General features: G+C 33.5%; 2 protein-coding genes across 6 annotated transcripts in view; one reads left to right on the forward strand and one right to left on the reverse strand.

The window, feature by feature from the left end:
• Nucleotides 1–8,893, forward strand: part of abcc8b (ATP-binding cassette, sub-family C (CFTR/MRP), member 8b) — a 33,930-nt gene extending 25,037 nt beyond the window's left edge. Inside the window, exons 28-41 of one of the 2 annotated variants that reach the window (XM_051134916.1) lie at nucleotides 965–1,131; nucleotides 1,207–1,276; nucleotides 1,436–1,593; nucleotides 3,269–3,361; nucleotides 3,456–3,558; nucleotides 3,741–3,854; nucleotides 3,941–4,061; nucleotides 5,491–5,621; nucleotides 5,718–5,796; nucleotides 5,884–5,992; nucleotides 6,122–6,225; nucleotides 6,735–6,868; nucleotides 6,947–7,009; nucleotides 8,651–8,893. In XM_051134916.1, coding sequence (XP_050990873.1) covers nucleotides 965–1,131; nucleotides 1,207–1,276; nucleotides 1,436–1,593; nucleotides 3,269–3,361; nucleotides 3,456–3,558; nucleotides 3,741–3,854; nucleotides 3,941–4,061; nucleotides 5,491–5,621; nucleotides 5,718–5,796; nucleotides 5,884–5,992; nucleotides 6,122–6,225; nucleotides 6,735–6,868; nucleotides 6,947–7,009; nucleotides 8,651–8,788 — 1,584 coding nt within the window. In that variant the 3' untranslated portion in view covers nucleotides 8,789–8,893. The remainder of the gene's footprint in view (nucleotides 1–964; nucleotides 1,132–1,206; nucleotides 1,277–1,435; nucleotides 1,594–3,268; nucleotides 3,362–3,455; nucleotides 3,559–3,740; nucleotides 3,855–3,940; nucleotides 4,062–5,490; nucleotides 5,622–5,717; nucleotides 5,797–5,883; nucleotides 5,993–6,121; nucleotides 6,226–6,734; nucleotides 6,869–6,946; nucleotides 7,010–8,650) is intronic. The other variant, XM_051134915.1, reaches the window with a different exon arrangement.
• An 841-nt stretch (nucleotides 8,894–9,734) lies between these two features.
• The window catches only part of mob2b (MOB kinase activator 2b), a 52,600-nt gene continuing 34,363 nt past the window's right edge, over nucleotides 9,735–27,971 (reverse strand). For 3 of the 4 annotated variants that reach the window (XM_051134930.1, XM_051134928.1, XM_051134929.1), the window contains exons 2-5: nucleotides 16,327–16,487; nucleotides 13,520–13,613; nucleotides 12,776–12,900; nucleotides 9,735–11,100 (exon numbers count right to left, since the gene is read on the reverse strand). In XM_051134930.1, coding sequence (XP_050990887.1) covers nucleotides 10,829–11,100; nucleotides 12,776–12,900; nucleotides 13,520–13,613; nucleotides 16,327–16,487 — 652 coding nt within the window. In that variant the 3' untranslated portion in view covers nucleotides 9,735–10,828. Of the gene's footprint in view, nucleotides 11,101–12,775; nucleotides 12,901–13,519; nucleotides 13,614–16,326; nucleotides 16,488–25,848; nucleotides 26,061–27,971 lie in introns of those variants that run through there. The other variant, XM_051134927.1, reaches the window with a different exon arrangement.

A 27,971-nucleotide genomic window follows, 5' to 3' on the forward strand; every position in this document is an offset into this window, starting at 1 on the left:
CATGTGTGGTGATGCCCTGGTGAGAAGTAGCAAGAAAATTGTGTCTCTCTTACAGTCAAGCATGGTGGTGGTAGCACCATGGTCTGGGGCTGCATGAGTGCTGCTGGTACTGGGAAGCTGCGGTTCATTGAGGGCAAACATGGATTCCATTATGTACTGTACATTTCTGAAGCAGAACATGATGCCTTCCCTTCAGAAACTTGGCCGAACAACAGTTTTCCAACATGGTAATGACCCCAAACACACCACCGAGATGACAATTGCCTTGCTGAGGAAGGTGCAGGTGAAGGTGATCTGACCTGAACCCTATTGAGCACCTATGGGGCATCCTCAAGCGGAAGGTGGAGAAGCACCATGTGTCTAACATCCAGCAACTCCATGATGTCATTATAGAGGATTTGAAGAGGATCTGAAGGGGATCCCAGCAACAACCTGTGCAGCTCTGGTGAATTCCATGCCCAGAATGATTGAGGCATTGCTAGATAACAATGGTTTGACACAAAATATTGACACTTTGGACACAGTTTTGACAAGTTCACTTAGGGTGTACTTACTTCTGTTGCCAGCTGTTTTGGCAATAATGGCTGTATGTTGAGTTATTTTCAGGGGACAGTAAATATACACTGCTATACAAGCTGCACATTGACTACTCTATAATATATCCAAGTTTCATTTCTATAGTATTGTCCCTTGAGAAGATATACTAAAATCATTACTGAAATGTGAGGGGTGTACTCACTTTTGTGAGATACTGTATATTTTATATATATATATAATTATAATAATATGTCACATTCTTCTTGTATTTTTGATCAAATAAATGTAGCCTGGATAAGCAGAAGAGACTTCTTTTAAACACATTAAACAAATCTTACCAGCCTCAAATGTTTGAAAGGCGCTCTATATTTTTCAGTTCGTTTCAGTGGAGCTGAATATAGTTTGGTTCTCTCTCTCTCTCTTTCAGGACTGTGAGTTCAGTCACTCGTCGTACCTGCAGGTTTTCTGTGTGTTGTGCACTCTAGGAATCATTCTGTGTCTCGTCACATCTCTGGCGGTGGAGTGGACGGGTTTACGGGTGGCCAAAGAGCTTCACTGCAGCCTCCTGCGCATCATAGTCCTTGCACCCATGAGGTCTGTGTTAGATTATGTTAACAGCTTATGTTTATCTAAAACCGAACACACATACTAATATTTGTTTCCCACCAGATTATTTGAGACGACTCCTCTGGGGAACATTCTAAACCGATTCTCAACGGACACCAACACAATCGATCAGGTACTGGAGGTTAAATATACATATGACATTTCACAGGACACCTGATACATTATGCTTGCGGCCATTAATGTCTGATCTGGGAAGTTAAGTCAGGTTTGATTTGGTTAGTGCTTGAATGGGAGACTGTTTGGAATCTGATGAACTGTGTTGTGTTTCCAGCACATTCCGGTCACTCTGGAGTGTCTGAGCCGCTCGACTCTGCTGTGTGTGTCTGCTGTGGGCGTCATCTCTTATGTCACGCCGCTCTTTCTCATCGCTCTGTTGCCATTGGCCATCGCCTGCTACTTCATTCAGAAGTACTTTAGGGTGGCATCCAGGTTAGTCTCTGAGTATAAAACTTAAAAAAAATCAAATGAGAGAATGACTGATGAAGTTTCACCATTGAGGTCTAGTAGAATTCTGGCAGGTTATCTGAACTATTATAATACATTGTGATAAGCGTTTTTTCTTCAGTGTTGCTTTTTTGGTTATAATGTTGTGTATTATATTTCCTATTTCCCAAAATTTAAATGGTAAATTTGTTTGAAATATACCAAATTTTCAAATTTAGTGTTTATAGTTTTTTTTTTTTTTTTTTTTTAATATATATATATATATATATATATATATATTTATATATATATATATATATATATATTTTATATTTTATATAATTTAATTTTCTGAATTTCTTTAATTTTTCATGTTTTAATTTTAAATGCAATGTAGTTTTTTGTAGTATATTTCATATTATTATTGTATTAATATATAATATTATTATTATTATATTTCCCAAATGTTAAGCATTTAAAAAATGTTTTAATGATACAAAATGTCCATATTATTATTTTTTATATAATTACATTTTTTAAACCTGTATTTTATATATATATTTTTTGTTTGTTTGTTTAATGTTTCCTATTATTTCTCAAAATGTATAAATGTTAAAATACATTTTTACTTGGTACATTTTTATTGAATTTTTATAATTTATAATTTAAGTCCAGATTTTTTTTTTTTTAAATGTTAAATGTAATGTTATTGTTTTTTTGTATTGTAATTTAATGTTGATTTTTTTTCATGTTTTTATTTAGGGTTATTTGTATTATATTTTCTATTATTTCCAAAATGTAAAAAAAAAATAATAATAATGTTAAAGTGTTCGTATTAAAGTTTCATATTTTTGAAAAATAGATTTTAGATTTAATTTGTTTTTAAATATTATAAAATATAACATTTATAAATGTTTACGTTTAGATTTTTTTATTTAATCTTTATAATTTCTTTAATATTTCATGTTTTAATTTTAAATCCAACGTAGTTTTTTGTAGTATATTTCATAATATTATTGTATTAATATATAATATTATTTTTATATTTCCTAAATGTTAAACATTTTTAAAATGTTTTAATGTACAAAATGTCCATATTTATTTATTTTTTTTATAATTACATTTGTTAAACCTATATTTTATATGTAATGTTTTTTGTTTTGTTTTATGTTTCCTATTATTTCTCAAAATGTATAAATGTTAAAATAGTACATTTTTTATTGAATTTTTGTAAAAAAAAATAAATAAATAAATAAAAAATAAATAAATAAATACAATTTAATGTTGGTTTTTGTGTTATAATTTTAATGTTGATTTTTTTCCCTCATGTTTTTATTTAGTGTTATTTGTATTATATTTCCTATTATTTCCCCAAATGTAAAAAAATGTAATGTTAACAAAGTGTTCATATTAAAGTTTTATCTTTTTGATAAATATGTTTTAAATTTAATATTTTAAAAAATATATATTTTATATTTTATGTTGTTGTCATTCTTGTTTATATTCTTTATATTTTCTATTGTTTTCCAGAATTTAAAAATGTTTTAATAATACAAAATGATAATATTGTATATTTTAGTAACTGATTATTTTATTGGTGCATTCCATCCTTTCCTATAATTTTTATTTAGCTTCCATTATTAATTTGTTTTATGTATGTATTCATTTATTTTAATTTTAGAGATCTGCAGCAGTTGGAGGACAGCACTGAGATGCCGCTCCTGTCCCATTACTCACAGACCATAGAGGGCCTCACAACCATTAGAGCATTCAGGTAACACACACACAGATAAATGTTTAATGTTTCAGTATGAGTCACTTATTCATCTGACACACCACGACATTAACTGGACTGTGTTTTGTCTCAGACATGAGCAGAGGTTTAAGAAAAAACTGCTGGAGCGCACAGACGCAAATAACATCTCCTCCCTCTTCCTGATGGCAGCCAATCGTTGGCTGGAGGTTCGCATGGTAATGAAAAAACCTCATATACATAGCAATCCTAGCAAACATTTACACTTGTATGTGGATATTTATCAACATTTATTATTACTTTCAGCATGTTATAAATGCGTTTGACATTTTAATCATCCAGAATTTATTATTTATGTATTATTAATGAATATTATGTTATTTGTGTTGGATGTGTGCAGGAATACATTGGGGCATTTGTGGTGCTGATAGCAGCAGTAGCATCTATAACCAATGCTTTATATAGTCAGCTCTCTGCAGGACTGGTGGGTCTGGGACTCACTTATGCTCTCATGGTAAACTACATGAACAAATCTGCTCATCATCAGCCTTTACTAGTGTGTGTTCAAACACTAACCGCCTCTTTCCTGCCTTCATGAAGGTGTCAAACTACCTGAACTGGATTGTGCGTAATCTGGCAGACATGGAGGTGCAGCTGGGCTGTGTAAAGAGAGTCAGCAGTCTGATACACACTCAACCAGAGAACTACGACGGACTCATGAGTGAGAGAAACAGCAATTAATGACATAGACACAGCTGGGAAAAAAACAACAACAAAAAAAAAAAACAACTTTAACATTTAATTAATTAATTAAATAAAATAATAATAATAATAATAATAATAATAATAATAATAATAATAATAATAAACAAATATTAATTTCACAAACAGATTTTTTTAAATATATTTTAAAGTTTATCTGAAAAAAAAAATACTGATTGATTGATTGTCTGGTATATACAAGTAGTTCATAACCGTTCAGAAAAAAAAGTCAATACGTCAATTTAATTAAATTAATATTATAATATAATGTTAATATTATAATATAAATGTATAATATTTATACTATTATAATATAAATTATTATTATTATTATTATTACTGTATTTGGGGGGGGCAGTAATTTAAAAAAATATTATATTTTTTTTGTTTTATGTTTCCTAATATTTATCAAATTGTATAAATGTTAAAATTTGACATTTTTATTGAATTTATTCTAATTTATTTAAATCCAGATTTTTTTATATTAAATGTAATCATTAAATTGAAATGTTTTGTATTGTATTTTAATGTTGATTTTTTTCATGTTTATAATGTTAATATTATTATATTAATCGATAATAATAATAATAATAATAATAATAATAATAATAATAATAATAATAATAATAATAACAGTATTATTATTATTATTATTATTACTTCTTTTTTGGAGGGAGGGCAGTAATTAAAAAAAATATATATTATATTATAATATAATAGAAAAATACAAATATGAATCACATATTAATTTAAAATCAAAATTGAAAAGCAAAATAAACTAGTGATGTATTGTTTTCCATTTACATTTTCTTGGTAAATGTGTTTTTTACCTAGTATTTATCTTTATAAATTTAAATTACAGTCACGTTATAATATTGGTATTTCTTATAAATTCTAATAATAAATATATAAATATTATATGCATGTGAATCAAATAATAATTTATGTAATTAATAGTATTTCTAACCATTTGAAAGTAGATTATATATTATGCTTAGCATAAAAGTGTAATATTTGGTAATATTAGTAACCCTCTGGGGTCAACAAACGTGCCGGTGCGTTTTGTGGCATTTTTCCGATAACCCCTAAAGGAACTTAAATTACTCATAATTTTTAAACATACAGATAAGAACAGTACATTATTTGAATCTGTAAAGGGTCTACTTTTTTTGGTATACACATTTGTGTACATAATAACAAAACTTTGTGCTTTTGTAAAATAAAGAAAACTCTGTGATCTTTATTTTGAAAATTCAAAAAAGAACTTAAACTTGACACACAGACATGAGAAATATATCTATAGAAACTTGAAGTGTCTACGTTTAATGAAAGTTCTATAGAAAGTGTTTTCATCAACAGATGTGATGTGTAATGTAATGTAATTGCAGCTCCTGCTCAGGTCCCTGCCGGATGGCCAAAGTATGGAGAGATCCAGATCAAGAACCTGAGCGTTCGGTACGACAGCAGCCTGAAGCCTGTCCTGAGACACGTCAATGCTCACATCAAACCAGGACAGAAGGTCAATCTGATGCTCTACTCAAACACATTTACACCTTTCACTGGAAGAAACATATAAGAGCAAATTACACATGATGACTGAATGTTTTATCACTAGGTGGGAATATGTGGAAGAACTGGAAGTGGAAAATCGTCTTTTTCTCTGGCTCTCTTCAGAATGGTGGACACGTTTGAGGGTAACAGCAGCTTTATGATCAAACTTCTCATGTTATGATCTCTTGTGTGTCTTTAGAATTGTACAAATGTGTTTTCTTCTCACACAGGACAAATTTTCATTGATGGGATTGATATTGCTAAGCTTCCTCTACAGACTCTACGATCAAAGTTTTCCATTATCCTGCAGGATCCCATTTTATTCAGTGGAACGATTCGGTGAGGATTTACACTTTTCTGAAATCTTTTAAACTGTATTTTCTGTAAGGTTGCTTGTATAAACACCTCATCCAGTGCAGACTTTTCTAGTCTTTCAGCATGCATGCACTTGTTTTTTGTCTTTCTCAGGTTTAATCTGGATCCAGAGAGAAAAGCCACAGATCAGATGCTATGGGAGGCTCTTGAAATTGCTCAGCTAATGCCAGTTGTTAAAGGTTTACCTGGAGGACTAGGTGAGTTCAATGAGTTCTGTCATCTTTTAAAAGTGAAGACTGGATGAGCAGAACAAAAATGACTCGTAAACACTACCAGTCAAATGTTTGGAATAATTAAGATTTTCTTTAAAAAAAAAAAAAGGCCAGGCTGCATTTATTTGACCAAAAATTCAGTAACAATTGTGAAATATTATTACGATTTAAAAGAAATGTTTTCTATGTGAGCATATTGTAAAATATAATTTATTGCTGTAATCAAAGCTGAATTTTCAGCATCATTACTCCAGTGTCACATTATGCTTCAGAAATCATTCCAATATGCTGATTTGCTGCTCAAGAAAGATTTCTGATTATTATTTACTGTATTTTTTGATTTAATAAATGAAGCCTGGTGAGCAGAAGAGACTTCATTCAAAAAAATCTTAATTATTCCAAACTTTTAACTGGTAGTGTAAATAACTTGTCTATTTAACTGAATGATTTTATAATTTTATGAGCTTAATTGAACCATCCGGACCACTCCACAGATGCCATGGTGACTGAAGGAGGAGAGAACTTCAGTCAGGGCCAGCGGCAGCTTTTCTGTCTCGCGCGAGCCTTCGTGAGGAAGACCAGCATCCTCATTATGGATGAAGCTACAGCATCTATCGACATGGCCACAGTGAGAACAAGACTGACATGATTCAATGGCTTCATGGTGCATGTGAAGTTTACCTAATCGGGATCTTTGTTCTTATAGGAAAGTATTCTGCAGAAAGTAGTCATGACGGCGTTTGCAGACCGAACAGTGGTTACGATAGCAGTAAGTCCCTGCACCTCTATAAACTATACCATACCAAACTATACAGAATTCACCAAATCTAGATATTTTGATCTGTTCATGCTGATCCACAGCAACCTTCACGTCAATATGCTGAATTATATGGAAGCTTATTTCTGCCAATGAAAAAAAAAAAAAAAAATCTTATAATCTTATAATTTTTATTTTGCAATAATTATTTTTTACTCACAATTCTGAGGAAAAAAGTCATGTTAAAAAGGTAATTCTGAGCTGAGTTTATGTCTCACAATACTGACTTTTTCCTTACAATTCTGAGTTCATATCTCACAGTTCTAACTTTTTCCTCACAATGCTGTTTATATCTGATAATTCTGACTTTTCCTCCACATTTCTTTGTTTTTATCTCACTTCTGAAATTTCTGAATTTTCTCACTATTCTGAGTTTATATCTCACAATTCTGACTTTTTCCTCACAAAGCTGAGTTTACATCCTATAATTCTGACTTTTTAAAACGAATTCTAAGGTTATATCTCACAATTATGAGTTTATATCAGAATTCCGAGTTTATTTCATAATTCTGACTTTTCCTCACAATGCTGAATTTGTATCCTATAATTCTGACTTTTTTACACAAATTCAAAGTTTACATCTCACAATTCAGACTATTTTCTCACAATTGTTAGTTCATATCTCACAATTTTGACCTTTCCCCCACAATTCTGGGTTTATATCTGAATTCAGACTTTATCACAATTCTGATTTTTTCCTCACAATGCTGAATTTATATCTCTCAATTCTGACTTTTTCCAAACAAATTCTAAATTTATATCTCACAATTCTCAGTTTATCTCAATTCAGGCTTTTCCCCCTAACAGTTTTAAGTTTATCTCAGAATTCTGAGAATTCTTTTTTCCCCTCACAATTTTGAGCTTATGTCAAAATTCTGTTTATACACTGCAAAAAATGCTTTTCTTACTTAGATTTCTTACTTTTTTTTGTCTTGTTTCCAGCCACAATATCTAAAAATTCTAAAATCAAGAAGGGTTTTCTAGACAAGCAAAAATTATTGTCTTGATTTTAGAAAAAACAAGTCAAAATGAAGTGAGTATTTGCTTGAAACAAGCAAAATAATCTTGTTTTCTGCTTGAAATAAGATTATTTTGCTTGTTCTAAGCAAAAACTCACTTAAATTTGACTTGTTTTTTCTAAAAACAAGACAATAATGTTTGCTTGTCTAGAAAATCCTTCTTGATTGTAGAATTTTTAGATATTGTGGCTGGAAACAAGACAAAAAAAGTAAGACATCTAAGTAAGAAAAGCATTTTTTGCATGTTTTTTTTTTTTTTTTCTGAAAACAAGACAATTTGTTGCTTGTCTAGAAAATCCTTCTTGATTTAAGAATTTTTAGATATTTTGGCTGGAAACAAAATACAAAAAATCTAAGAAAAAAGCATTTTTTGCAGTGTATCACATAATTCTGGCTTTTTCCACAAATTCTCTCTCAACTCTTACAATTGTGAGTTTAAATCTCATAATTCTGACTCCCTTTTTATTTATTTATTTATTTTTTTTTTTTTATTCCACGGCAGAAACAAGTTTCCATAGGGTTGAAGGGTGAGTCTCATTATAATCCGATGGCTGATGTGTTTTGTGTTGGACAGCATCGCGTTCACACTATCCTGGGCTCAGACGTGGTGATCGTGATGAAACACGGTGCCATCTTAGAATACGATGAACCAGACATCCTGCTGGAACAGAAGGACAGCGTTTTCTCTGCATTTGTGCGAGCAGACAAATAAATGCCTATGGATGGAGGCAGAACCATGCAGAATTGGGATGTTTATGACTGTATATGGTTGTATAATATTTGTATAGTTCATATCTTGTAAACTAATAAATTGATGAATTACAGAGTAGCCTACTGGAGATCTTAAGCAAGGCTCTATTGCAAAAACATCAGAATATGTGCTGTGAATTTTGTTTTTGAACTTTTCTTTTTTAAAGGTTCATTCATTTCTTTATTTACTGATACCACAATAGTGTTGGACTGTATACTGCCATCTATCATCAAAAAAGTGATTTATACAATAATTCCGTTTATTAGTAATTTTCTTACCTGTCCATCAAAGAAATAACTTAGGCGTTGCAACTCAGTTTTATATTTCTCCATTGAAGAAAATCCTATTGATTTGAAGATGTTGATTGCGGAAACAGAAACAACATTTCATGCTAAATGCAAAATATGCATATATACAGAAATATTTATGTGAGAGCATAGGGAAATTAACTTGATTACATCATTTGCAGCGCTTCATGAAAGTGAGCAGAGCTCTTTGGGTGTGATTTGCTTGTTTCTGTTCTCTGATTGGTGACATTTCTTTGCAGAATCATGGGTATGTAGTTTTCACCAAAAATAAGGCTTTAACAAAAGTATATATTATAAATTAACAACCTCATTGCCTACAATAGTTCTGTCTTTAAACACTTTTCATTCAAAATCACTTCCGCTGGCTAAACTGAATGGGATTTTTATTTCTGGAACCTGATTTGTCAACTTGTATTTAGGGGGGTGGGTTTTGGAGAGCCCATGGGTAAAGATCATCATAACTAACATCACATGATCCAAAAAAAAAAAAAGGAAATGCAATATTTATGAATTATCACTTCTAGATTTCACACATGCAAAAAAATAAAAATAAAAAATACAATAAATAAATGTTAAAAAAAAGACACCAAATACAATAGTTTGTGACTTTTAAATATTTTATTAGGTTATAATTTGCAGAGCTTAAAATATTAAATCGCTTTTAACTTAAAGTATTATTAAAATACATAAAACAAAAGCCAGAACTGAGGAGCCCTGAAAAAACGTCAACTAAAACCAAAACGAAAAGAAAAAGAAAACCAAGAAATAAATTAAATAAAAGGAAAAGGTCCGATCTTCTCATCGCAACACAAACTCTCTGAACAGTGATGAAGGGAGAACTAAAACATCGGTCGCACTTTTTCCTCGCTCTCTCAGTCGCTCTAAGATAATAATCTTTGCAATCAATACGTAGAGACTAATTGTACATTCTTTTCCATTCACAAATCGTCTTTTCAGAATGAGGCTAGACACGATTACAAGCCGTCCTGCGTCTCACCGCACCCGAGACGCTGGGACGTCTCCAGAGCCTGAATAAGCAGGCGTTCGGATTCAACAGCAGACAACGCGAATGTCTTTGTCACTCGAGGGAGAACGCGTGAACCCAGGCCCTGGAGCCAAAATGGCCGCCGAATTCAACTCGGGTTTCCTCTACAGTGGTTAACATGCTAATATGCAACACAAGTCTGTCCCATATAAGTAGAGGGCCGGCATTTTGGATGATGGGATTGCTATATGATGAGTAAAGTGACACCGAGAGGCTAATGGGTGAGCAGGTAGCATTGACAGCTCTCTCAGTTCCTGAGTGCAAAAGCCTTGAACACACACGCACACACGCACACCCCTTTTACCCTATAAAAATGAAAAAGAAACCTTTATACCGTACACGAGGACCAGGCCAACACCCATGTGAAACCAAGAGAGGGGAAAGTGCTGTTCAAAACGCATCAAACGGGGGCCGAGACGAGGGAAGACGTGAAACAAAGCGGAAAAGGGAAGGAAACCAAAGCATCATCAGGTTGTTCTTGGTTAAAGGGTTAGGTGGCCGCCTCTGAGGTCATTCAGCGAGAGGCCTGGCTGAGCGCTCCTTACTGGGTCCTAAAGAGAACAATGTTCTGGAAGGGTGAAGGTCTGTGAGTCCCAGCAGTCCTTCTGAACCCCGGCTTGGCAGGTCAGAGAGAGCGTGACGCCGGCCTCATCTCTCCGTCACGTGGTTCTGTGGCTGAGGAGGGAGCGGCGTGCACAGGGCCTCCGTCAGGTCGTCCATCATGGACGTCTCCTTGGGGTCCATCAGATTGAATTCCCTTATAAAAACAATGAAATGCGTGTACAGTGTGTTTAGGTGTCCGTGCAGGTCCATGGCCACCGTCTCCTTGTAGTGGGACCAGTAGATGTGGGCCAGAACGTGGAAGAGATACCTGCAGATTTTCTTCACCAGTGAGTCGAAAGTGTTGGGGAACTCTTTACCTGCAGAGGACCACATAAACTACATCAGTTCCCACACATTTAGACGAGTAAATCTGACAAATTAATTATATATATACACTACTGTTTAAAAATCTGGAGTATGTTTTTGAACAAAGTCTCTTGTGCTTACCAAGGCTGCATTTATTTGATCAAAAATACAGTAAAAACAGTGAAATATTATTACAAATGAACATAAGTTTTCTATATAAATATCCTGTAAAATGCAATTCATTGCTGTGATCAAAGCTAAATTTTCAGCATCATTACTCAAGTCTTCAGATCATGCTGATTTGCTGTTCAAGAAACATTTCTGAATATTATCAATGTTGAAAACAGTTGTGCTGCCGAATATTTTTGTGGAAACTGTAATACATTTATTGATGAATAGAAAGTTTAAAAGAACATTTTTTTTTAATCTTTCGTAAAATATCTTTACTGTCACTTTTGATAAACTAAATGCATCCTTGCTGACCTCAGTAAACACTATTATTTCTACAATTTCACTATAACAATTTCATCCAATACTTCAGATATAAGAATAATTACATTCTGTGAATAATTCCATTAATAATTTTAAAATGATCTGATATTTCCAAGATCACAGGAACCCTGAATATGTTCCTGAAGGTCATTCAAATCAATTCACATTCATTTGTATAGTGCTTTTAATAATACATATTTCAAAGCAGCTTTACAAAAATGCATGTTTCTAGGTTATAATTAAGATTCATGAAAGGTGATAAAACTGTTTTTATTTTTCATAACAATGGCAAATATTTCTAAAACATTTCTTAATTTTATTTAGCATCAAGCTTTACTTAAAAAAATAAAATAAAATAAAATAAAAAAATCGAAAGCTGTTAGTATTTTTTAACAGACCTGAGGTACATGAACTAACTACATACTGTAAATACTGTACACTGCCCTCCAAAAGTTTGAAAACACCCTAAAAAAAGTGGGGTTTTGGACAATACTGACATGAATCCTTTTTAATTTGTGATCATTTTGCACTGATAAGGGACACAAACTACGAAAAAACTTTTTATTACATAAACAGTTTATAACTGAAAAATATCCACCATTAGCAGCTATTACAGCTCTGCATAATCTGGGCCTAAATTCACTGTATTCTAAACTTAATTGGCAATCAATTGTTGAAGCTATTAAGGTGTGCTGACCCAAAAATCTTTTAAAAACCTGGGCCAAGTTTAAACCAGTAACTAGGCATCACAGCTGGCAAAGGGGCATGTCTGACTTTGACATGTATATATTGCCATTTTAATGTAATCAAAATGAAAATTATTATTGCTGGTATTCAATAATAATGTCAAGTTACTTCAATATATTTGCACCAAAAAATGATAAGGATTTATGCTGATACCATCGAAAACCACACTTTGCCAGGGGTGTTTCCAAACTTTTGGAGGGCAGTGTAACTAATGAGACCTTATACAGAAAAATTATAAACTTGTAGTTCACAAAATGATGTTCATATGCATTTGGGTACATGTTTATTCGCTTTCTACTAATACTGATGGTATGCCTTCAAATAAACAAAATGGAACTGACTTTTTTTTTTTAACTACATTTACTTAGACATTTGCAAATCAAACCCATTTGGTTCAGTCATGCAGTTTACACATTTATCACTAGGTGGCAGGAGAGATTCACTCACCGTATTTAGTGGGAAAGATGTCCTCATCCGTCACCAGCTTCTGAACAGAACTCATGACGAAATCCACATACTGCGGCGCTGTGCATTTCGTCTTCTTCCCTTTTTCATCATACCAGTAGTATGTCCTGAGAGACAAATAAAAAAAAGTGTCAAAATAGAGTTAATTTTCGTACACATACTTCTGCTATATCAATCAAAACCTGTTAGATGTACAACAACATCATCGTTTTTCTTGAAGCGCTGATCTTTCTCTAATCTAAATATCCAACATTCCTTCAGCAGATGCTAAACGGATGTTGATCTCTCCACCAATTATCTGTCTGCAATTTCTGTTCAGTGGTTAGTCATTAACCAAACTCCGTGATAGTGAATCTTCTCGTAAACATGACCAGGATATTTATGATTAGCAAACACTCAGTTTCCTTTCATTTGCCTTCAGCACACAGGTGACCTAGTTATCATCAATGTCGTATCATTTAAAACCTGGTCATAAAACTTCAGCAACCACTCCTCTGACACAATATGTAGAATAAATTAAATCTGAATAAAAATTAGGAACTTATTCTTCTACCATCACATCTCTCCCTGAGGTCAAACTCGATGCGGGTCGTGACCTCGGCCTAGGGTCGAGACCCCTGAGAGTCTCCTGTCACAGAAGCGTGTCGAATTGCTGCTCCGCATGTCTTTGAGAGTCTGCAGGCTTAATAATGGATAACAGAGTCGGGATGAATAATAAATACTCACGTATTGCAGGCGGTCATGGCCGGACATGTGTCTCCCGTGCAGAACTCTGAGATTGTGCTGTACTGCAGGTTGATGAGATTGAAGAACGTTGTGGCTAGGAAAAAAAAAAAAAAAACATCACATAGATTATTTAAAGATTAGGGAATGATACTACATGAATCAGAATCAGAAAGAATATAAATATCATAATGCAATATGTTTCAAGTCATTCTATAAAACAGGCCTTTGTGTTACTCAGTAAAAAACAAAAAAAATAAAATAAAACAAAATTATGTATGTATATATATATATATATATATATATATACACACACACACATATATACACACACACACACACACACACACACACACACATATACACATATACACATATACACATATACACATATATACACACACATACATACACACACACACATTTTTTTTTTTTTTTTTTTTTAAGCAATGAACATTTTGTTATTTGTCATGTTATTTTGTTTAGATTACTCTAATCTTTCTTTTCTTCCGAATCGTAATCTCTCTCTCTCTCTCTCTCTCTCTCTCTCTCTCTCTCTCTCTCTCCCCTTCGGCTTGCTCCCTTTATCAGGGGTTGCCACTGCGGAGTGATCCGCACAGCCAATTTGGCACGTTTTACGCCGGATGCCCTTCCTGCCGCAACCCAGCCCTGAGAGTGCACTAACTTATGCATCCCCACTATTGGGACACACTCACTCCGAATCGTAATCTCTAAAAAAATAAATAAAAAATAAATAAATAAATGTGATTTTCAATTTATCCAGAATCATTTTGTGTTTTTCAGTTAAATAAAATGCTATTTTTCGCTATATATGTGACCCTGGATCACAAAACCAGTCGTAAGGGTCATTTTTTCAATTGAGATTTATACATCATAGGAAAGCTGAATAAATAAGCTTTTCATTGATGTATGGTTTGTTAGGATAGGACAATATTTGGCAGAGATACAACTATTTAAATATCAGGAATCTGAGTGTGCAAAAAAAAAAAAAAAAAAAAAAAAAAAAAATGAGAAAATCACCTTTAAAGTTCTTCAAATAATGTTCTTAAATGTATATTACTAATCAAAAATTAAGTTAAGTTTTCATACATTTACAGTAGGAATTTTACAAAATATCTTCATGGAACATGATCTTTACTTAATATCCTAATGATTTTTGCCATAAAAGAAAAATCAATAATTTTGACCCATACAATGTATTTTTGGCTATTGCTACAAATATACCCCAGCGACTTAAGAATGGTTTTGTGGTCCAGGGTCACATATTTCATAATTTGAAAAAAAAAAAAAAAAACAAACACAAAAAAAAAAGTTTAAAAATCTTGTCTCGTATCGTTCTCATGAACCCAGTCTTGTGTCTCGTCTTGTCTCGTGAGAGAAGTGTCTCATCACACCCCTAATACATTGTATATATATGAATTTTATAAAATGTGCATATCTGCATCAATCTATAATGTTAATAATTACTTATGATTAATCACATAAAAGTACTGTGGTAATGTCAACTCCAAATATGTAGAAATACAGAATAATGTAGAAATATAATCATTACCCTTCGTTTATTATTATCCTTTTTTAATTAGATTTTTATTCAACAAGGACACAAACTGATCTTTCCATTTCAAATAAATTTTTTTGAACATTCTATTTATCAAAGAAATTTAGGGAAAATGCATCAGTTTCCACAGAAATATGTAGCATCACAACTGTTTTCAACGTTGATAATAATCAGAATAGTTTCTTCAGCAACAAATCAGCATATTAGAATGATTTCTGAAAGATCATGTGACACTAAAGACTGGAGTAATGATGCTGAAAAATCGAACTTTGATCAGAGCAATGAATTAAATTTTACAATTCACAATGAAATCAGTAATTGTATTTAAATTGTAATTTCATTTCACAATATTTCTGTTGTTACTATATTTTTGATCAAATAAATATAGCCTTTCTGCTATGGTTATGGTTAATTAATTATGGTTAATTAAAGCCATCGCTTCAATATATATATTCTATATACTGTATATTCTATGTACTGAAAACGTGCAAAACAATCTGTTCAAGTACCATATGAGACATTTGCAAGCTTTCAGCAAGCAAAAACTGTAAAGATCAAGCTATAAAGTAAACTGATGTCGAGCAATGGCTTCAATTACCCATAAAAGGCAGTGATTTGGTTTAATAAGTGCTTGTGGAATTTAAAAGTGTATTAAAGTTTCCTAAATTAAGCCATACTTTATGGTTTTGTTCACATGTTTTGTTTTATGATAAAATCAAGGGACATGCAAACAATGGTGTGATTCTTGGGCTTTGGAATGTTATTCTGAGCTGGTTTTATCATACGGTTATGTAACAGAGGTGAAATCATACATTCCCTCTGATGAAAAGAGGAGAAGTTTTCAAAACACACCTAGTAACAAGACAAAACAACACAACAGCAGACAGTCGGTAGGGGTTAAGGGTCTGGCTTTTTCCAGATTAAAAACCACCAACATTCCACATACCACAAAATGAAAAAAAAAAAAAAATTTTAGCATTTTTCTCTGCATTTCTACAAAACCTTTTTTGCCAAAAAAGGATTAATGTGTACTACGGTTTAAATTTTACAGATTAATAGTGCATTGTTTTACTTTTATAAATGACTAAATATAATTTAACAGCATTCAGGACATGATCTTGGGTTCATGTGTGATCTTGCTCAAAAGAGCAGCAAAAACAACTGCATTGTAAATTTCATGCTGTCTTAATTCTATTTAAGGAAACCAGACGAGGTGAAGTAAGACACCTACTGTTGCTAGCGAGCCATTCGTTCAGGTCGATCTCCCTCGGCAAAACCACCAGCTCCTTGAGGTCAAAATCGACGACTCTTACTTTGGTGTATTCTGCATCCAGGTAATGTTTCTTCTCCTCTGTGGGCGGCTTCTTTCCATTGGGCTTCCCTTTGCCCTTCCTGTATAGATGAAACAAGAGCAAACAGAGGTTACTCAAACCGGCAGAATTGTGAAAAGTGTCTTCAACTCCTTAGAATGACATGTGGCCCCGAGAAAGAGAGAGAAAAAAAAAACAATTTTAATATATATATATATGAATAATTATTCATAATGTGTTGATTCTCCCTAATATTTCTTTTTCTTTACCGCTGTCTGAGAAATCCTGATGTAATACTTTTTCCTCAGTACTTTTTGCTTAATTTTAAAACCACAGAAAAATCATTGCATATATATTGGAAATAATCAGTACTAACTAGCTGACAGCTAGGAACTGTACATGTGGGAAGACGGTCCATTATTTTTGAGGGGGCCTGGTAAAACTTAGTGGGTTATGTAAGCACATACGGACACCTCATGCTTTGTTTCTGCAAACTATGCAACAATCTGTGCACATCCATTTTTCCACTGCAGGTTTGCACCGTTAACCTTGCCCTGTAATTAGCGCAGCAGACCACAGACATCCAGGCTTTTCCTTCCACATCTATTTTTAGCACAGGCGGGTTGTATTACCATCAGACCCACCTCCCCGTTCCCAGTCGTCACACCACACCCATCTCAAACATCAAACGGCTCGCACTAATACGGTAATATCACTCTACTGAAACGCACAAGAGCTGCTTTAATGGAAAAGATGACCTTTAAAAGCCAACAGTTATCTCACAGCACCTTTAAAACGCACAACGGAGATGTTTTGTAATTCAAACGTTTGTACAAACTTGTAACTTAAAAAAAAAGTGCTAGTAACTTTTTATTTTTTTGGGGAGTAGACAGATTTGTAAGTTTTTTGTAATTCAAACTTTTGTACAAAACCACATGGACAAACTGTGTCAAAAATGATAAGTAATAAATAAATAAATAAATAAAAAGTGCTAGTAATCTTTAATCTTTGGGGACTAGACAGATTTGTAAGTTTTTGTGATACTAGTACTACCACTGCTACTGGCTGATGTGCTGACATTTAGCTATTTCCAAAGATTTTCCATTGCTGAAATTTTGGTTTCCTGAAATCCAGGCTGAAATCATTGGCCAAAACAGTGACAATTAATTTGCATTTCTCAGAAGAATTTTTTGTTTTTTGTTTTCTTCATTATTTAATGCATTTTGTATAGATCTACAATGAAACTTACAGCCACTGTTTAAATGTTTAACAACAAACTTGTGTACAAATATTTATTTACATTTCAAATATAATTGTTATTAAAAAGCTGATCAAAACTGCTTTATGTGCACTTTGTATTTGTACTGAAGTTGATTAATTGATTATTAAATAAAATATGTTTAGATTTTGATAAAAAAAGATGCAATAATATTAATACTATTACACAAAAATCAAATTTAAAGTAAGTTTAATAATAATAATAATAATAATAATAATAATAATAATAATTTTTCCATTCAATATTTATTAATGACTTTTTTAATACTTAAAATACTTAAGGAAAAGTAAATAAAGGAAAAGTCCACTTCCAAAACAAAAATTTACCGAGTACCAGGGCTCGTTCCGTCACGCCTACCAGGAGTTTTACAACTGCCGCAGTACTGACAGCGATTTCAGCAACGCTATCGCTTCCATTCGCCATGCAAGGTGATCTATTGTTTTTATATGCCTGTAAAACTATTTTGCATGATGTTTTGAATGTTTTGAATGTTTGTGCAGCTCCATTAATGAGAAAATTATTAAACAATTAAATGAGTAAAGGAGAAGTCCACTTCCAGAACAAAGACTTAAAGATAATGTACTCACCCCCTTGTCATCCAAGATGTTCATGTCTTTCTTCAGCTGTAAATAAATAATGTTTTTTGAAGAAAACATTTCAGGATTTTTTCCTCCATATAATGGACTGATATGGTGCCCCGATTTTGAACTTTCAAAATGCAGTTTAAATGCGGCTTTAAACGATCCCAAATGCGATTTTAAACGATCCCAACCGAGGAAGAAGGGTCTTATCTAGCGAAATGATTGGTTATTTTCATTAAAAAAAAAAATACAATTTAAATACTTTTTAACCACAAACACTGGTCTTGCTCTCCATGAACTCTGTGTATTCTGCCTCGAGACAGTTAGGGTATGTCGAAAAACTCCAATCGTATTTTCTCCCTCAACTTCAAAAATCATTTCAAAATCATCCTACATCACTGCAGAACTACCGACCCAGTCTTTGCAAAATTGAACATGCAAAGATGATCAAACACCCTTAACAAAAAAGGTAAAACAACGATATAGGATGATTTTGAAGTTGAGGGTGAACACGAGATGGGAGTTTTTCGACATACCCTAACTGTCATGACCCGGAACAAAAACAGTTCAGGCAGAGTAAGACAAGACGAGCGTTTGACATTATCAGTCCATTATATGGAAAAAGAAAAAGAAAAAAAAAAAAAATTCCTGAAACGTTTTCTTCAAAAAACAATTTCTTTACGACTGAAGAAAGACAGACATGTACATCATGTATGAAAAGGAGGTGAGTACATTATCTGTCAATTTTTGTTCTGGAAGTGGGCTTCTCCTTTAATACTAGTTTACCAGACAATTAAGTGATCACTAATGATATTCTGTTTAAGAATTGCTGGTCATATTTATTATATGAAAACATTTACTTCATACATACACAGCAGAATGAGCATTATATTAAAATACATGAGCAGAACATTAAAACCACTGACCTATTAACTGGAAATTGGCTTTACCCTTAACTTTGTCATCATTAGAAACCATTGTAGAAACCAATATTGCTAACCTCTAATGGGTTATATAGATATTCATATGATCTGTGTTCCTCATAAAATATGATGCCAAATATTTCAAAACAGCAAAGAGGTCTCGTACCTTAGTTTGTTGTTTTTTTCCTACCGCACGACTGTCCAATAACAGCAGTGTGATATAAAGCTATGTCTGTGTCCATCTGAAAGGACAGACTGGCCTGCTCTTTAGACAGCTGCTCCCATGTTGTTTGACTCTGGGGCCCGGGGCCAGTTCAGGCTCTCTACACAGAGACCAGCCTTGTTGCTTTAATGGCAAAGAGGCCGGTCCTGTAACCTCAGCCAGAGGCCAGCGCTGCTAAACACACACAGACTCACATCCACACACTGACCACTGACTAACACCAACAACCTCCAAAAACCTGCCTCTGACTCAGGCCAAGTCTTCTGCTGTAGTAGACAGAATAATGACAGCAAAGATGGCTTTTGGATTGTTTGTGAATGATTTCATTATCTGTGCAATAAAAGAATGCTTAAAGTACATTTTATATTTGAATTAAAAGAAACGTTGGGTATCATTTATAGATCGCTTGTTGTAGTTTGCGGTGTCCTTGAATTCACTCCGTCTCCATACAAAGTCAGTGTTCTTGGATTCTTTTGTTCCCTTTTCAGTCCATTTAGACAAACAGTTCCTGATTCCTGGAAAAGCATGGCACTAAAGTCAGGAAGTGCCCTCTGGAAACGGCTTTTAGGGGAAAGTCACCACGAGGGTGTTTAATGGTGTGTTACATCTTAAATCGGTTCACAGTGACCATATCAAGAATTTGTGGACAATCACTGGGATAAAACTCGCTTCCAGAGTGGAGCAAGTTATTAAATCTTCCAAATCCTTTATTTTATGGGGTTCACAAACTTTTTTTGTAATTCACACCCCTTAAATGTGAAATATTTATTAAATAAAGCAAATGAGTTAAATATTTAAAAGTCCCCCTGAGATTTTATTTAAAGTTCATAATTTAATAAATTCACGGTTCTCTGATCTAAAATATTTTATCTATTTTTTTTTTCCCTCAGTCAATATTTTGACTTTATAGTTTGCATTTTAAAATTATTTCACATCACATACTGTTGCTTAAACCAACTAAAACCTCTTATTATTATTATTATTATTATTATTAACAATTACAGTCAGTTAAAAAAAAAAAAAAAACAACTATAAAATTGTCATTTTTACACTACAAGTTATCAATATTCGTCTTAAAATTATGCACTTTCAAATGCTCAAACTCTTGAGCTTCTAACATTTCAAATCCTCAAGCTTTTATTTTGTGGAATACTGTTAAATAATCTAATATTCTGTAAACTCCATAGAAATTTTGAAAATTTTGCAAGTGTAATTAAAGTGAACCAAGCACATATCTTGCTTCCAAAATGCACATTAAACTCAGTGCATTAGACATATAACGGTATTTAATTGTTATATAACAATAACTGAATAACTCATACTCGCATTAAGCTATATTGCAATTTTAATTTTATTTTGATAACTTGTGCAAATTTGAAAATTCTGCAGAATTTTGTAGCCCAAAATTAATTTAATCAGCCTGAATAAAAAAAAAAAAAAGACATCACCTTCACTGCAGAATACAGACTGAAATTAAAAAAAAAAAAAAAAAAAAAAAAAAAAAAGAACAACTTATCTCTGCTTTTTTTTCCCACTATAGAAAAGTGAAGCCAAAACTTCAGTATGGCCATGGTCATCTTGTGCCCCTGACATAATTTGGAGCCTAGTACGGATTGTGAGGTGGAGCCCAGGTTTCAATGTCCCGCCCAAACTCCCAGAGAACCAAATCGCAGGACACGGCACCCCATTTTTATAGCATCAAATAACTAATTAAAAGAATAAATACTGAAAATACAAACACTTGAACGTACATCCGCGTGAGAAGAACTACCTAAATGATGGAAACCACCTGTGGGAGAAAATATTTGAAGTGTTATTGATTTTTTAGTTTTTGCTCACGTCTCATTTGTTTGCATGGACAGGATGAGGTTTATGCCCTATAAAGCAGCCAGGTACCTGATGGTGATCAAAATATTTTGGCTTCACTTTTTAGGACGTGTGCGGCACACTGGCTGCGGACAAATAAGCATGATCAAAAACTTCTGTTATTGTATTATTTCTTCAAATTCTTCAGAAAGTCAAGAATGTATGTTTCCCTTTAAGCGCCAGGATTTGTGAAAAAGGAATCAATTCTGTGTTTGCGCACCGTCTAAAATGTGTTTGTACATTTTGGTAGCCCGACTGGAAGACACAACAGCCTCGGGACGTCAGGCTAGCGATTTTGCGAGCCCTGGGTTTAAAGGCAGTAGACTGCATTTTGAAACTGCCATTTATTTCTTACAGCTGTTTTTTTAAGCTAAATTGCCTGGAGATCAGCTCTTGTTCACTGCATCAATGGCAGACAGATGCTTTTGTACAATGCTGTAAGAAATACTGAACAATAGCGACTGATTGATTACAGTACATATTAGTTTGCTCAATACTGTGATTCCTAAGAACGACAACTGAAGGAATGGCCTGAGCCAACGGCTCCAGAACATGAAAAGATACAGAAACAAAGCACGATTCAAACTCTTGAACAACTGGAAGTCCAAAGGCCCATGAGAGACACAGCAACAGGAGACACAGCAGCCGTTTCAGCGCTGAGAGCCAGTACTAGTGTTAATACAGCAGCCGTTCACAGGGCAACTGTTTTCCAGTGGAATGGTTAAAGAATGCAGCTTTATTCTAGAATCACAGATTCACTTTAAGTTCGGTTTGAAACTTAAATCCCATTGAAGACTTTCTGCTTCCAAACTGTCTCACACGTGACTTGACTAACACAATCAGAACATGTGTGACCATGGACCACATAAAGATCATACATCTTTATTTTCATAAGGTCATTAAGGTTATACATCTGAAAGTTAAATAAATAAGGTTTCCATTGATGCATGGTTTGTTAGGATAGGAGAATATTTGTCCGAGATACAACTACTTGAAAATCTAGAATCTGAGGGTGCAAAAAAAAATCCAATTATAGAGAAAATTGCCTTTAAAGTTGACCAAATGAAGCTCTTAGCAATACATATTACTAATCAAAAATTAAGTTAAGTTTTGATACACTTAGGTATACCCAAATATACCCCTAAGCATATCTGATATTTTTACCTTCTAAAATAAAAAATAAAAAGTTTTTCAACTTCAACAGAAGTCCTCAGCCACCAAAAAAAAAAAAAAAAAAAAAAAAAAAAAAATGTTGGCATTAAAAAGTAACATTTTAGATAGATTAATTAAATGTTATTATTTGATTTGTGTTTCCCCTTTTTTTCCTCTCCGGGAAAAAAGAAAAAATGCATTTAAAAAAAAAAAAAAGGTTTTTAACCTCTCTGGAAGGGCTACATCACAAAATGATGTAACAATATTGCACAACAATTTTGCATGCTGCAGTAAGAAGTGAGATCATACATCTGCTCTAATTTTTTTTTACACACAAAAAAACTTGTACCTATTCAACCTACAGAATAATTGTAACTGTAAAATTACAATATTTCAATAGACAACTGCCTTGCCATTTCCTGTACTGATATACTGTTCAGATGAAAGGTTGCCTGCATTCTTCTGAGATTATAATGGGATCTTTTTCAGTCCTGCTCTTACCGACAATGATAACCATCTTGACTGTTCCTATTCCTCATGGAAGAAGCTCTGAAGCACTGAACATCTGGTGGCTTTTAACTTGCAACTACCAAAGGTACAAAAAAAAAAAAAAAAAAAAAAAAAGGTACAAACTGCTACTTATTACTGTGGACTAAAACGTGATGATCCATCCAAAGGCTGACTGTCCCACACCCATTAGGCCAAGTGCAAAACATATTCAGTGACAATTATTGCAGATGACCTGCTCAGTGTGGTCTGATTAGGATAACGTCTGATTACTTACTCATTTGCTTAACTCTGTTTATGGATAATAAAAGAGGGAGGAGGATGTCAGATGTTTTATTCTCCGCAGAACAGTCTCTTAACCATGCCTGTTTTCAGGAAAGTCAAATGATGCAAAAGACGTTTCTGCTTAAATCGCTGTACCCAACTTCCTTCCCAGAATCATAATGTAACAATGAACTACAGACTCCCAAAAGGAAATCTAGATGTAGAGATGTAGATTGCAGCTCGCTCCTTTGTAGACGTGAAGTCTGAGAAGGCATTTTTAAAGGTTTTTGTGGGAACAAGATGAGCTCAGCTGTTACGAATGGCCGTGTAAGATAGAGACTGGTGTTGTTCCCAAACAGTGAAATGTGAAAAGTTTGTGCTAAAATGGGATTAGGAACGTTCAACTGTGTAGATTCAAGCCCATTTTTATTCTCAGGGTATGTTCTCTGGCAAATACTCAGAAGCTACATGCCTAGTCCATTATGGGCGAGACATGCTGAAAAACATTCCACTGACTTGCTGACGCATTTTCCTACTTTTAAAGTCAAGATGGAGATAAAAAGCATTCCGTGCTTTATTAATGCATGATGCAAAGTCCAAAAAAGCATGGTATTTAACTCAAAAGTAATAGTATTTAATGTAAAGAATGAAGACATTGTGCAACATCCTGACTAATATTGCCAGTTAAATTTTTGCAACATGCTGCATTTATCTAAACCAACGTCATAGGCAGAATGTCAGCTATTTAAACTATTCAGCAAAGCATGAGAATCCTACGTACAAACTGACCTACAGGTTCAGAAAAATTTCAAACAGCTCAGGAATAACCTGACCGAAGGGGTAGAAAAACATGCCATAAATCCCAAATTAATAAACAAATATTTTAGGTAATTTAATGTGCGCTAGCAAGCAATGCAGTTTAATTCGCTAACTGTTATTAGGGTTTTTGCTCTCATATTTGTGTTAATCCTTTCTCTCTACTGCACGACTTAAAAGGCAAAGTCACGTAGCAAGCCTCTTCAAATTTGGGAATCTCCACATATTTCCTCAGACACTGATCCCACCTAAAACACACTGGCCACAGCTGATATGTACCAAGCTGATGAAACACCATTTGACTCCAGACTCCAGACTGGCTGACTTGAGCCACCACCGATGCTGCAGGGCCCTAAAAGTGCCATTTAAAAGACTATTATAGAAACATCAAATTAGTCCTTTCTCTGAAAAGCCACAGTCTGTGGGAACGCAGAGTCAGTAGGAACGCCAAGACTGTTTTTTAAGAGACTAAAATTAGATGGATGTCAACTTAAGGCTTATGCTATAGTTTACAGCTATAGAAGAGCAGTAGTTTACTTAACCTGCAAAGCTGTGCATTAAATCACAAATTAATTTTCACAAATTTGTTTAAAGGTCATGCAAAGTGTGACAACCATGGTATGGAATAATACCATAAATTATGCATATCTAACAGCAAAAAAAGCACAGTTATACTATACATAAACTTTCTAATTGGTTGCACCTTATCAAAAGACTGAAGAAGTAGATTCTCATTACAAAGAGACTGCAAACATCACACTTGTTCAATTATTTGCATTTATCCAATACGTAGCAATCCCTGGAAATCATGTCCATAGAGGACGAATATAATGCTTCTTAAAGAGAAATATATGCTGTGAAATGAAAGCACAAGCAGATATTTATGGCTGTCAATGAAAAATCTTTGAAACCCCCCCCAACAAACACACTGTATGTGATCAGTGCTCACTGCAGCTGCACACACTGAATGAGATTGTTAAATGATTAACTGATAGACAGGAAGACCTCTCTTCTTTTAGCAGATCACTTTACAGCTCACCTGAGTCCTCTAAACAATCCCAATCCCTGAGCCAGACTGCACTCATTCAGTTATTCACTAAAACAGTGGACCTAAATATTAATTAACAAGAAATTAGCTTCTGTTATAACCTGGAAAAACAGACAGCCAAAACCTATAGTGATTAAACCACTTATAGTGATTACACCACTCAAATACAACATGTGGATGTGTCTCAATGCTAATATTTATTTATTTGCCCCAGTAAATGTTTTAACTCTCTATAAGCATCATGTTACTGATACAGTGCATATTGTATTTTTAAATTAATAAAAGTGACTATTCATATTAGCTACAAATTGAACAAAACAAACGGGATCTGACAGCAACAGGTCAGCAAAGCGGTACTAAACTCATCACTAGATGGACTTAGAATAAATACTGTATCAAACATATCAAAATAACTCTTTGGGGTAATTTAAAAAGTAATTTTTGGGTAAATTATATATAAACTGCCTATATGGTGCCTAAAAATACCGGTGCACGTTTTGGTCCACTGGCACATAAATAACCGCGCTGGCCTAGACGTAATTCAATCTAATAATAACTTATCTATAAGATCCTCGCGGGAAAAGACAATATATCATTACAGCTTGATAAGCATGCACATTAAATGTGCGCTGGTAACAATTAAAATGTTGGTGGAAAGTTCCACTCAGTCAACAGACGCGCGCGCATTCGTCTGGCGCGCGCGTCACGCGCACATACCAGCGCACTGTGAGGTTCTCAAGTGAAAAATCATTGAAATCATTAAAGGAGCACAGGAGACAGTTACCTCAGCACTTTGCCAACGGCCTGAAGGACCATTTTACAGCTTAATCCGTTTTTCGAGGACCTCTGCGTGAGCGCACTGTCAGCGGTTATGGTGTGATCTCCGACCATGTTTCCAAACACCCGGTCTGAACGGTGATGACGGACGCGCCTCTGAATACGATCATAGATTCTGATAAAGTGATTCCAGAGTTTGCAGGAGCATTGCATGCAAAACAGTCGCTCTGCTATACTTCTCCTTCAGCCAAACTTCTAGCCAATCACAGGATAGATGGGAGGGGCCAAGGCGCAATATTTGGAATGTAAAAAAACTCACGCATGTGACTCTCAACACACACACTGGACGCAGAAAACAATGTGCTCGATCTGGGTAGAGTATAACTAGACTTTCCCCTAAAACACCGACACAGCAATAACTTACACTGGAAAACTAGCAGATATAGTTTCAATATTTTTAACTGGGATAATATAATGCAGATATAAGCATGTATAATTCTATATTTCTACTACATTCATTACATATCTGAGTGTCTAATTTAAAGCTTACCCTCAATGGAAACCTCATTTTTCAAAAAATATCCTTAATTTATCAAAGTTTATAAGTAGCATTTAGTAGACATTTCTATGCATTTGCCTGCCATTTTTTTTATAATAAATAAATAAATGCATTATACAACTTACAGTATATACTGTGTCAGTAACACAATGTTTACAAAAAATGTTTGTTTGAAGTATTATTTTCTATTATTTGAGCACATGAACTGGTCACAATTTAAAAATAATTTTTTTCTTTGATAAATAATCCAGGTGTGATTTATACAAGTATAAATAGTTAACGGTGTCTTAATTTATACAAAGCATTACATTAGTATTACACACACACACACACGTTTGTTTTTGTGAATTGTGGGGACTTTCCATAGACTTCTATAGATTTTATACTGACTAAACAATATTGTCTATCCCCTAACCCAACCCTAACCCTAAACCTAGACCTCACAGAAAACATGTTTGTATCGTTACACTTTCAGATAAACACCATTTACTATTTTTAATAATGTTTTAACATTAAACAAAAAAATAAAGTTAGTGTTTAGATAAATTTTTAATGATAGTTTTAAAAGTAAAGTTTTAGTAAGTAGCTGTTTTGTTAGTTTCTTAGATGGCTGTATAATTTGTAATGTCAAAAATTTCAGGTTTTACTATCCTTGTGGGGACATTTGGTCCACACAATGTAGCAAAAACAAGTACACACACACACACACACACACACACACACACACACACACAAAAAAAAAAAAAAATGTATATAATAGCATTACTAATTTTTGATGAAGATAAAAGTACATAAACTAGAACTAAAAATTATATATATACTTAAAACTTAAAAATTATACAGCCATCTAAGAAACTAACAAAACAGCTACTTACTAAAACTTTACTTTTAAAACTATCATTAAAAATTTATCTAAACACTAACTTTATTTTTTTGTTTAATATTAACAACTATAAAACTATAGTGAACTAAAACTCTAAATAGGTATATAGTAGGGCTGGATGAAAATTATATCACAATATTTTTCTTAATTTCAGTCGATACAATATAATTCTGATATTAAAAAAATTAAGTCTACAAGACCTCCTTCTATAAATCTATGTAATATTTTTGGAAAAAAAAAAAAAAAAAAAAAAAAAAAAACTGCACAAATAAATTAATGTTCACCTTTTATTTGTATTTAGCCTTAATATGGTAAATGTGAAATCAATGTCAAATAAACCCAAGACTTCTGGACTCATCTTATTAATATTAATAGCTTTAACTTCAAACTATAAGATAGACTGATTATTATTATAAATTAAAACAAAAGTACTTCAACAAAAATGTGTTGCTGGAGACTTACTGAAAATGCAAATTCATTCTCTGCCAGCAGGAGGCGCTTTTGGAGCGCTACAAATAGCGGTTTCCCCGCTAATGGCTGTACACAAAGCACAGCTTCGTTCATGAACCCTACTTTATCAGATAACATGAAAATGCCATCAAAACTTTTCTGAAGAGTCAGTTACATTCATAGAAAAATGCATTCATATAAAACACTAGAGCTGCATTTTGATTTTGAAAATCGCAGT

This window comes from Labeo rohita, chromosome 18, assembly GCF_022985175.1.
Source record: "Labeo rohita strain BAU-BD-2019 chromosome 18, IGBB_LRoh.1.0, whole genome shotgun sequence".
Lineage (NCBI taxonomy): Eukaryota > Metazoa > Chordata > Actinopteri > Cypriniformes > Cyprinidae > Labeo > Labeo rohita.